We start from the raw sequence: 12,946 nt of genomic DNA, 5'->3' as shown, positions 1-12,946 counted from the left end.
AAATTTTAGAATTAGACTCAAACAACTGTTTTCTATCTTTCTTGTTGTGTTACAGTAATATCCATTACTGTAAAAATGTCCACAGCAGCATATTGATTATTTAGTCTCCAGATGCACGGTATTTATATTGTAAAAACACTGTACTGTACATTGTGTTAATTTTTTTTTTTTTTTTTACTCTGTCACTTTTTCTGCTATTTTTATAGATTTTTTAAGGTCCACATTTGTCTGAACACTTTTGCTGTAATCTTTAGCTGCTGTAACAGCACAATTTCACTATTGTGGGGCAATAAAGGGGTTTTCTATTCTATTCTATTCTATTCTATTCTATTCTATTCTATTCAAAGCAGGATGCGTCAATGTGTCAGGTGATGGGCTGGCTTATGGCAAGACACCAGAACAATAAACAAACGGTAAAAAAGGGCAAACCAGAGGTAAAAATGAAATACTGACAAGAATTTTCTTAGTTACATTCTATTAAAAATTCAGATAATATAACAGTTATCAGTATCTTTGTAGTAATAAACGTCATTGTATTTATTTGTATTATTCAGTGTCCTGTCTGGCGATGTGGCAATAGGAATAACTGTCTTGATGCCAAAAAGAGCCCAACAGATTTTACTTTTACAAGAGAAGAAGAACGGCTATCCCATAGTGTTCCACTTGTTTTATGCATATAAATTGCTTTATTATAATTATGCAGGGAGTTTTACAGATTATATGGACATTGCAATGTAAGTAGAACAGGAAAGGAAAAACAGAAAAAAAAGGATAAAAGATGAAAAAGAGGAGATAAAAGGGAGATAGTGATAAAACAGTTTCAGTCTGCTTCATCACCTCACTGTAGAAAAAAATTATAATTTCAGGAACTGTGTACCTTTCTGTCAACACGCCAAAAATGTAAAGGTCCCTCGCGATTTACAGTTCCTATTAATCAAATATCAGATTACTAAAGTTCCTTTATTGAAAAAAAAAAGTTTATTCTAGGCTTACCATTTGGTAATACAAATACAAGGAAATCAGTTTTTGTCTTTGTTTAAATGTTCAATTTTATTTATTTTTGTGTCTTGACAGTATTTTGTAACTTTATATAACTTAAGAAGCCAAAAACCTGCAGGCAGCTTTGAGTATTATATCTCCTCTGGTTGTGATGAACTTTATTTTTGCCAAAAGAGAAATTTCTAAGCACTTCACTTAAGTTTTCATTTGCGCACTTTGCTTTATCATCCTCAGCATCATCGCCCCTCCAGTGAATATCTAACTGCTCTGCTTCACAGAGGGCGCAGGCTAAGTGTTTCTGGTGTCCTTATCTTGGAGGATCTCTATCTTGCCTTAACGAGGCACTTGACCTCCCTCGACGCTCTCCTATTCCCTTAGTGACGCAACGAAGTGGGCTGGCAGAGCGCTAAGAGCAGGAGTTTAGAGGACTAAACATCACTACTCAAGCGGACTTCATTTAGTGAAGCCTATAGGTAAGAAGCCGACTGTCTTAACTCGGATGTTCTCTAAATGAAACTCCTCGTTGGCAAGGACACCGGCATGAGCGCGGATGTATCCGAGAGCGAAAGAACTGACTTTTCCCCAAACTTGTAGGAACCAGCTCTCTCATGACCGCCTGTGACTTTAGAGCTTGATGAAACTTTTCTGTTGAATGAGGCTGGCACATCTGGACGCAGGACCCGGAGCTGTCAAATCCAGCGTCCAACTTTAGACGGAAGTGATTTGTTTTATTGATCCCTATACTTAAAACATTGTTTCAAGAAATTTCTTATAATTTCTTATAATTTTTGAAACTTCATTAAAAAGTTAAAACCAAAAAAAACTTTTTTTTTTTTTTTTTATGAGCGCAAACATGGAACAATCAGTCGTCAAACTCACATGCGTCTTGGTGGTTATTTGTCTTCTGGATAAAAGGTAAGTTGAATTTACAAAAAAATATAGATTTTATTTTAATATTACTAGTGTTCAGTAGGGCGTGTTATAAGTTAACAAAAGTTTTTCTCTTTTTTTCATTTCATTATTTTTTATTAATGCAATTAGAGGCTGCACAATCTAAGCGCAAGTAGCCTAATAAATAAGTGATTTAAACCTGTTAGTGCAATTATATTGTTTGGAAATAGTTGTTCCACACTTTGTGCTGACATTGAAGCAGAAACTTGCAAAGCTATGCAATTCCTACTAAGATAACATGAGAGTAAAAATAAATGAATGTGGTAGTTATACCTGGAACTGCATGGAAGTGGCGTGCAAAGTGGCTTAGTGCGTAAAACCAACTGTGCACTCTCCCTTACTCCAGAGTATTTGCATTTTAAGGTGTGCTTGAGCAGTTGCTGGTTTGTGTTTGCCAAGAGCTACACATGCTTGTGACTCCATGTATTTGAGACTGAGACAAGCAGAAGCACACACAGCCAGTGATTTAAGCGTAATGGTGATGAAAGGAAATACAGTACATCCCTAAGATCTTTCAGGTCTCAAACGTTTAGTTCTTGCTGCTTTTCCTGCTTCTTTGTGAAGTTGGAAAGGTCTCCAAAAGTGCCGTTGGCTGAATGCTGGTTCGCACGATTGATCTCCAACAAAAACTTCTCTGAACTGATAATAACTTTTGCAGTTAGTGGGAAAGTGTTTGTCAAGTTATATTTTCAAGAGCAGATTTATGAAGCAACATGACGGGGGTTTTCCACTGGTTATTAAAGCTGTACTTTAAACTCGTCCCTTATGATACAGAGTTTGCAATATTAGGAAGCAATTAAAACTATATTACAAGCATTTCCAACAACTGTCTCATTTTTTCCCCCAGACTATTTTCTCTTAAATAAATAAATTAAGCTTCTTAAAACAAGCGTTCTTAAAAACACTTTTTTTTTTTTTTTTTTTTTTTTTATTTACAGATTTAAGTGTGCTAAAAATGACATATCTCTGTCTGTTTTTTTTTAACTGTTAACTTAAACCATTTGTGAATTGTATTTAAACTTTATACGACCCAGCAATAAAACAGTACGTTTAGGACATCTTTTTGTCACTGATGGAACTTTATATTAAGGTCACATTTAAGGGGTCTTGATTAGACTTTTAGTGACTAACAAAGTCAAGCAGAGAAGAAGCAAAAGTTTTGAGCAACAGATCCACCCCACTAATAACCACCAACTTTGTGCTTCTCATAGGGTGGATTCCAATGAGATCTTAGGTCTGAAACTACCCAACATTGAACCCATCCTGAATGCCAACACCGTCTGTCTGACACTACCCGGGCTGACGAGACGCCAGCTGGAGGTGTGCATGCGCAATCCAGATGTGACGGCTTCAGCAATCCAAGGAATCCAGATTGCCATCCATGAGTGCCAGCACCAGTTCAGAGGGCACCGCTGGAACTGCTCGAGTCTGGAAACCAAAAACAAAATACCCTATGACAGCATTGTCTTTAAAAGAGGTCAGTTTTACTGAATCCTTCTGATGTTTCTGGCTTTATTTTTCAGTGTCTGTTTGCAACTTATTTAAAAAAAACAACTCTCAGAAGTGGCAAAATCAAAACTTAACATTTTCAGTTGCAATTAATCACTGGTACTGTCTAAATAAAAGATGAATCAGTTGTAGGCTTTGGAATTAGACGTTTAACCCACAGCTACCAGGTAAAAATTTGGATTTCAAATGGCTTGTGGTTTTCTCCTCAAACACACTTCAATCAAGTACCTTTAAAGCACAGGCTTACTGGAAGATTAGCTGCCATTGAGATACAAAAGGTCCCAAACAACAGTTAATGTAATAATATTCTTCAAAGGTTTAAACAAAAAAACTTTAGAAAGAGATCATTTTCATTTCCATCAATGCAAGATCCCTTCCAGTGGTCAGGTTATCTCCAGTCACCAGCAGTCCTTCCAAACCACATTACTGTTGCTCCTCAATAACCCAAACAAAGGAGCAGGTAACTTCAAAAGAAACTAGTCAACTTTGGATTACCAAACCTCTTGCAGATCGGTTTTCTCCAACGCTTTGTTGTCCTTGGAGCTTTGCAAGTTAGCCACAAAGGATGAAAGGGGATATTTCGACCTGAGAAGCCTTCAGATAGTCATATCCCAGTTCATTGACTGAAAAAGCATCAATTTCTAAGTAGCTGCAGCACCTGGACCATTGGAACACATGGCAGATAGTTTGAGTTTGAGTTTAGTTTGCTTGTTTTTAATCCATTAACCCAAATATTCTATTTGTACTATAAGAAGGGTGAAAACATAGGACTTCAGAACCCTGTATTTGGTGAAATGTTGATTTCATCAATAATCCCGAAGCACTAAATAGGCAGTGAATATAAAGACAGTGATCTGTGAAAAAAACCTAAGGGAAAGTAATTTACCTTTACTTTCATATAAAGAAATCTCAAATTAAACAATTGATTTCTTTTTAATTTTACTGTTTATAATAAGATTTTTTTTTATTACATGCATTTCTAAAATCTCAAACTTCAATTTATTTTATTAAGATTTTAATCTGAAATCTTACCACAAACTAGCACAAACATTTAAAGTTAAATTGTATATTTAAATGATAGAAGAATTGTCATCTAAAGTTTGTTACCATGTGGAGTAAACAATATTAAAAAAGATCTGTTCAGATTTTAATCTTTCTGGCCACGTGTATAAATCCTGTTTCCAACAGCCATAGATATAGTGGTACCATTACGCCAGGAGGATGATTCTTTAAAGCATGTATATGTAAATTTCGAATTTGGAAAATTGAGCTAAATATAAACCAGTCATGGAAGAAAAAAAACAATGTAAGTTATGAAAAGACTTACATTTGGGGCATAAACATACATCTAGCGGTACAATTTAATGGATCATATGAAAGCACATTCATTAGTTTAAGTGGCCAAATCAAAGTCCTGACTTCAGTCCAAGCGAGAATTTGCAGGCAGACATAAAATATTCCAATTTGAGTTGCGCTACTTCCAAATAAAAAATGCAAAAATTGAAGAAAAAAAATTATAAATGTGAAAAGCTTTTGTTCCCCAACCAACTTGCAGTCATAATAAATACAGTGATATTTGTAACCAAAAGCTACATTTATAAGTTATTTTTATTTTAAAACCTTATATCACTCTTCCTTCCCTTCAAAATAGTATGCTTTGAGTTTTTGTGTACCGGAACAGTTTAATAAAAGCATTTGAACTTGTTGAGGTAGGATGAAATAAAGCAAAGTTCTACAACTACTTAAACTTTAGCAAAGCACTGTGTGTATTTCATCTCTAACATTTTTACATATATTTACAGTTGTAAGCTTAATTGCAGTATTTATTCTATTATTAAAAATTTGTTTTTTTTTCACTATACTGTATGCTTATGCACCCCTGGCCCTACTTTCCCTTATAACTGACTCCATCAAAGGCTGTTTGTCATTATTAGTAGAGGCAGTTGCTAGTTGTCTGGCATCCCTGGTTTGCCTCGGGTGCAGAAACTCCAAACCACTGACATAAACAACCTCTTTAAATCAGATGATTCATCTGTTGCATGTTGATACGATCCCCTCCACAGAAGCTGAAAAATGGATACAAGTTAACATGCTGCAGCCATTATTGCGTGCAGCTACTGCAGAGCGGCGGTGCTTTCAGTGAGACGTGTTTACAGACCTGGATTAGATGGAATCTGGCACACTTTTTAGCATAACCGCCTGCAGAAATAGACCTGACTGTCTTCCATGCATAGATTCAATATGCCAAACCGGAGTTGTTAAAATAACTGGATTAATTCTTTGAGGATCTGTCACTGGATAGTACAATTCAAACTGTTTATATGCCTAACTTTGCTGCATCAGAAGCTGTAGGATCCTCAGGCTATGCCATGGATCACTGCTGATGGCCTCTTGTGAATTTTCTGAGCTCGTATTCCTTCTTACTCAGTTCACATTAAAAACTGGGCTAAGGAGGAACCGAGGCAAGATGTGGAACAACAGAAGTAGAATCGCCCCATCTCACTCTGTCATTCTTTCTTTCATTTTGCCTTTCCTTATCTGTCACTGGGCTTGCTCCTAATGCTTTTACTTCCCTTGCCAGAGCAAGTACTTGTGAATTTGCTCTCAGCACTTTCCCAACTCTCGGAGGCAAAAGCATAAACCTGTTTAGTCGGTTTCTGTAACACAAAGTGACAGTTTCCTTTGAAACTTTAATTCATTTTGCCACTTCCTCTGCCATCAGTTCAGCCGGGCGTGCCGCAGCCGGTGAATTATTTGTTAGATTGATTTGTTCCCAAGTCATCCAGGGCCCCACGTGAAGGAGCCCAGAGCAGAGCCGGACAGGAGCTAAAACAGGCTTTCTATGTAGGGAGGTGTGCCTAAGTGCCATCTCTCCTCTCCTCTCCTTATACAGGTCAAATCGTTAGGATAGAGGTGGCAGATGGGGAATTCCTTGGTCAAATTATGTACATAAGATATTAAGTTGGAGCATTCTTTCTCACAATAAAAGCATAATTATAGAAGGTAGTTTTAAATCATTAATTCACCTGTTAAATCATTTTATCAGTAAATCAGTTGACATTTTCTGCTTCGTGAACATGGTAAAGAGCTAATTTTGGAGTTTGGCTATAGAAGTTTAAACTTTCATGTGGGTCGCAACATGACTCAAGATCATTTAAAACCCACATTCTCACACAAAACCTGTAAATTGATCTTCATTTTTTTACACTGCTCTTAGTAATGATGCCTACTAACCTCCTTGCCCTCTAAAAATCTGAAATAATGTAGCATTAAACCAGAGACTTACATTTAGTGTAACAATAAATTTAAGTCGCAAGAAAAATAATAGGAGTCTTTAAAGGCAAATTTGATTCAAGTTAAAATGCAACAAGTAAATATTTTAGGCATTTTTTGGGGGGTTTGTCCTTTGACAATGCTTGTTTTCAGTGCATCCACAGGCATCTAAAACAATAATTTTCAGCAACTTCATTGGTTAGAGCAGAGTACCACTGTTACCCAGCCATTTCACACCTACCTACCAGCTTGTCTCTGTAAGTGTCTCCTTTGGTAATTCAGAAGCTTTAAAGCAGCAGGTTGACTTCAAACCTTCATGCCACCTTACTTCTTACCTAATTCACACCAATATAGGAAAAACTTGTCTCAGACCTGGCTCGCAAGTGTTTTGTGAGAAGTACTTAAGTTCTGAGATACGGTCCCCCTTTAAAGCACCTTTGATCCAGCGCACATAAACTAATCAAACAGACCATGTCTCAACATGATGTTCTATTACCTTTACAAAGTTGGCAGTGGAGTTATAGGAGTCCTATGGTTTGATTGTTGTAATGTAATCACAGGCTCCAACTTCATACCTACTTGTCAACTCTGCTCTTTGGCTTCCCAACTTCCTTGTTTAGAGCCATAAAAGCAGACCATAAAAAAAGGGTTTTCAAGCCAGGCTTAGGAAACCGTCTTCTTGACTAAGTGGGTTTTATGTATCGACCACAGTGGTATGGGGGTTAGAGTGATCTCATTGATCCTTCTACCCTGATCTGCCAGGTAAGCATGCAACATACAGCATGTTAGATATAAAAGAGTGAATGATCTATGCAGAATAAATTTACAACCGACACGTAAAGAAGCAGAGTTTATGAATCCTGCTTCATTATGGTCAGTGTTTTGCAAAACTTTTCTTCCATATCTTCCAACCACAAATAATTGCATTTCTAGAAATGAATTGAATTGTAGAAGTAGGTTGCATGAATGGTAAGGTCATGCCACCAAATCTAAATTGGACTAGACTTTGACTAGGCCACTCAAAAACCTACATTTTGTGGTTTACAACGACCAAGTCATCATTTATAAATGGTAATCATTTATTAATGATTTACAGATTGTTTGTTAAAGTTTGATTCATTTATAAACTGCATCTAAACCATTTATTAAAGATAAATAGACCATTAAGTAAAAGGTTAAATTAAAAATAAAGGCAAGGCTCACATTAAGTCCACTGATGTTAGTGTTAGGGCTAAACTAACATGGCAGGACAATATGATCTATTTAACTTTTATAAATGGTTTAGATTGAGTTTATAAATTATCAAATACTACTAAGATATATCTGTTAATCATTAATAAATGGTCTCTTTACCGGTTATGAATGAAAAGTTTTACTAATTTTGTTTGTGGTATAAGTCTTTAGGTTTACACAATGTGCTGGGGTGCTTAGGATCACTTCCCTCTTTCCAAGCCAAGCATGTTTAAGCTTAAGATCCTAGAGATTGTTCTTCAGGATTTTCCATCAGACTTCTACAGTAAGTCATGGTTCCAGTAGCTAATGGCAATTTGTGGAAGCGTTGCGCAGACCCAGATCATACGACTGTAGGAGCCACATCTGATAGAAGGTATCATGTTTTTTGTCTGAAATGCTGTTTTAGGATGTAAACCTTCTCAGAAATGTTACCTTGACAGTCCACAGAATATTCTGCAAATAGCTAATTTTCTTTTGGGCAGTATTGTTCCTGTACCAAACTTATTTTTTGTTTAGTCTCCATACTTGTTTTAATCATAGAAAACTGATAGCCAAGCTTTTAGTGGTCAAGATCTTGCTTTAAGTTTTTGGAATCTCCTGGATGGGTAATGTATGTACTCCTGGGGTGATTTTGGAACGCTGATCTCTCCTGATAATGGTCCATTTTACATTAATTTTTTTTTTTCAAATTATTCAAAAACGGCTCTCTCTGTGGTTTGCTGGCATCCAAAAGATCTAGTAATTGCTTTGTAAAAATTTCAAAGCTGATAAGTTTCCATGGTTAAGAATTGAATGTGTCCTAGAAAGAAGTGGAGTATCATGTAATGCTTTCTGTAGTATTTTAGGCTACTTGTTGATGTCAGACAACCTCTGTCACAATTATTATTTTTTCTTTCTTTTATATAGCCGTCTTCTAAATATTTCTTCATATGAATTTACAGTATATACAATATTTCTTGGTAGGTTTCAGGTATTTAGAGGCGCTCTTCTTTGTATCCAAATTTTCAGGATCATCTTAACAGAAGGCACTAGAGGAGGATCAGCTGCATAGCATTGATCCACCTCTGTTGATCCAACATTTTCAAGCTGAAACACAGTAGAGTGTTGGGTGAAAATATCAAATAGATTAATTTTTTTCTCAGGAATACATAAGCAAAAATGATTGCATTTTTAGCTAATCTAAAAATAATAATTTAATCTATTTTGAAGAAAAGTTTGAAATTTTTAAGCTAAATTTCAAGGATTGTATTTTAGCAGTGAAGATAATTTAACATGACATTCTTTTTTTATTTAATTTTTATTTTGCCACAAGTGTAATCATTTTTGTATAGGGTGTTTGTTAGACTTGCATTATTTATTGCCAATAAATCTGCAGTAGTAAAATGCTTTTCATTTTAGGAACATTTATGAGATCGGTTTTAATACTGAGGGAAAGCAAAGTTTAGAAAAAAAATATCATAACAGAATCACAATATTACAACAGGCTGTTTTGTGTCTTTAAGCTTGATTTTCTCATTTACTGCTTGTAGGGATTCATTGCTGGGATTAAAAGACCAAAATCTTAGCAGGGTCTCGAAAAATCAATGCATCCTTTGAGCTTTGGTTATGATTATTACTGTTCTGCTGTCTTCACAAGTCTGCCTAAAAAGTTGGTAAGACAGATGCAGCTGATCCAGAATTCTGCTGCTCTTGTCCTCAATGAAACTAAAAAGATAGAGTACATCACCCCAGTTCTCAAATCCTTAGACTGGCCTCCTGTATCTGAGAAAAGAGTCATAGCTGAGCATCATCAAACCAGTTGTATCATCTGGTGTAAGCCTAGTGTGTATCCACAGAACCAGAACCAATCATGAAGAAACAGTATTTTAAACACCAAGGAGGATTCAAAAGTGCTGAAACCCTGGTTTTCTTTAAATCAAGGTTAAAAACCTTCTATGTTTAGAGTTCCATTTGAATGTTGTATTTAAACAACTTCCTTTGACTTTTTATGTGTTTATCATTAGGCAAGATATGCTGAGCAAAGAATTTCATACGACAGAAACTACGTCAAACGATATACCACAATTTAAAATAAAAATTTAGTTTTATGTTTTCTGACATCTGTATAAAGAAGTAAGTTATCTCAAATGGTGCTAAAAAGGGAAGTTATTAGATTTTATATGACTCCAACACGCAGCTTGGAACACTTCCCCCTTTCAAACTACTGCACTGTAAACCCCTGAGAGGTTTCTTTTCATGTTCAGTTTACAAGTTTCCATTCTAATCCTCACTGTTTTCTAGACCAGTAAGTGTTTGTTGGTTGGGCTGCTTAAAAAAAACAGAGGGCACCTTCAGGGGCAGATAGCTGAGATCTTACAACAAACACCATAGATGGGAAGAGCAAATGTTCCTCTGTCTAACTTCCACTTTTACTCAAACAAATATTAATTGCTTTCTTATGAGGAAAATGCATACACACATGATTGAAAAAAACTGATCAAAAAGGAAAAAATACACACATTTCATCATCTGCTGTCAAAGAGAAAAACGTGTTTAGTTTAACAAGGTAGCAAAGTCATTAAAATTCACATAGGTGTATAATCACCTCCCTTTCTTACATTGATCCTTCTCAGTCAATTTGGCTTGATTACAGGGCAAAAGCCACAACACTGTGAAGCAGCTTCTCTAAAATAAACAAGTGCATATTTCATTAAGATTCAGCACCATGTTTAAAACGATGCAAGTCATGAGCGGAATCGTACTAGATCTTCCAGAAAAACAAGAGATTAACTAACTTGACTGGTTATAGTCTAATTAAAAGAACCAAATACTTTGGAAAAGGTAAGATGGAAATATGAAATATTTTTATCCCTGGTGTCTTGTTTGTGTTGGGTAATTTAACTTCTGAGAATACTTTGTGCATTGCCATCTAAAACATTCATAGGCCGTAAAATGTTCCACATTTTTTAATTTTTCAATTGGGGAGGGTGAAGGTAAAGCAGGCAGCCCACAAGGGCTTATAATACAGTGGGCGAAACCCTGCCCTACAACATATAATCTAAAAAATGTTAGTTGAAATTTAATGTTTTAACTTCACAAAATATTAAATGTTTAGTCGGTACAGCTACTTTTGTTATGCATTGCATATGTGTAACAACAAGACAAAAAATAAGGGAGTCTAAACACTGGTAAAATATGCATCGTCAAATTTCGTAAATGTAGTCATTAAACTGCATTAAATATGCAATAAAATGCACCTGATTTCATGAGCATATTGCGCATTAATCAGCTGTATATTACACTCTCGGACGCGATCTCCCCCCTCCGCTCTAAAGCAGCAGAACATTGTCGGTCAGTCTTTATGTGAAATGCCTGTTGAGGTTTGAGCCTCAGTCTATTGAGGTAAGCAGCGAGAAAGTAGAGCCCTGATTGGTTGACACGCCAAAATATGCTACTTCCAGTGAAACTAAACCTCTTAGGGGGTCTATGGAGCAGGGATGGATCAAGAAGCTGGTTACTAGATGCTGATTGGCAATCATACCTAAGGATTTCTGACTGACAGTGGCCAAACAGCGAGGAGGTTTTCCACATGAGTCGAAAGGGAAAAGTGATCATTCAGTTAGAACAGTCATCTTGTGCCGTGGTTTCTGGAGCATATTATTTCAGAGCACTTCACAACAGCTATTGTACAATACGTTATATTGGATTAAATTAACACCATTGAGCCTCCTGTGTGTCAAAGAGCAGCAGCCGCCACTGTTCCTCATGCTTTATGAGTTATGCTTGTCTATTCTGTTGATAGAGGGAAGGAATACCTGTAATATCTGTCATAAGAATGCAGAACAATTAAGCGATGATTCATTAATCATTAAGTGTCGTGCATGCTTTCTTATGTTTCTGTGGTTGCAAAGAAAATGTTGAGTCCTAAAGCGGTAGCTTTTTCCTGTTGATTAAGCAAAACTGTGGAACTTTAGGGATAGATCCGACCCTTTTAAGTTACATAGGTTAATATTTGAGATGGGCAACCCGCTTGGAACAACAATACATGCCAAGTGCTGTATTTTGACCTGAAATAACTTTAAATATTTCTCAAATAAAGCTAATACTTGGGTCAGATGTTAAACAGCGTGGCTTAAAGAAGGATAATATAGCCTTTTCCTTTTCAATGAAATGAAAAATGAAAGTACCAATTGCAAACATTTGTTGGTCCAGAATATTTCATTTTTGGCTCTCATGTTTCTTTAAAAACTAAAATGTTTTAGATAGAATTACCTGAACTATTTAATAATAATTACAGTTTCTTTTTTAGCTACGGTATGTTCTTATTTCTACTACAAACTGTCCAATTACTCTGCAACAGTGTGTTGTAAAGTGTTTCCCCCCCTTGAACTATTCCACATTTATGTTAGAACTGCAAACAACAATATGGATCGTATGGAGCATTGTACAGTCCTTCATATGAAGTGGAAAACTGACTGTATGCCTGCACTGCTAGGTGCCCAAATCTGTTGTCGGGATAACTTTATGGTAGAGGTTTTATTTCCACCATTACATGCATTCTTTGTCTGAGGGATTTCTGCAAAGAGGATAACGCGGTGAATGTAGCTTTAATGCTTTAAATACCAGAACTCTGAAAATGAATTCAATCATATCATTCAGCCTGGAAAATAAATTTAAAGCAAAACTAGACTGAGTCAGTATTTTTTTCATTTTCTTTCTACCAACACAGTAAGCAGAAGAGGAAAAAATGTTTTTTAAGAAAATGTTTCAAAATGTTTTTATTTATGTATTATTTTAAGGCAAAGACATATTGCTTTTGCGCTGAAGTTAAGTTTATTTGGTAAGTTATGTTTTAATGGAGTCTCTTCTTACACAGATGTCTGTACTTAAGTAAAGAATGAGTAATTTTTACTCTTGTGCTTGGAATCTGTACGATTAAATTGACTTTGTAAAGTTTCTTGAGGTTACATTTTTTTCTTAATTGGTGAAATTCAATGAAACT

General features: G+C 35.8%; 1 protein-coding gene across 1 annotated transcript in view; it reads left to right on the top strand.

Moving 5' to 3' along the window:
* Positions 1-1,840: 1,840 nt before the first annotated feature.
* LOC107092652 (protein Wnt-10a-like) overlaps positions 1,841-12,946 on the top strand; it is a 36,612-nt gene continuing 25,506 nt past the window's right edge. Inside the window, exons 1-2 of the mRNA XM_015387248.1 lie at positions 1,841-1,914; positions 3,162-3,427. Coding sequence (XP_015242734.1) covers positions 1,841-1,914; positions 3,162-3,427 — 340 coding nt within the window. The remainder of the gene's footprint in view (positions 1,915-3,161; positions 3,428-12,946) is intronic.

Source organism: Cyprinodon variegatus, unplaced genomic scaffold (genome assembly GCF_000732505.1).
Source record: "Cyprinodon variegatus isolate N-32 unplaced genomic scaffold, C_variegatus-1.0 Scaffold389, whole genome shotgun sequence".
Classification (NCBI taxonomy): domain Eukaryota; kingdom Metazoa; phylum Chordata; class Actinopteri; order Cyprinodontiformes; family Cyprinodontidae; genus Cyprinodon; species Cyprinodon variegatus.
This window is presented reverse-complemented; position numbering and strand designations above follow the sequence as displayed.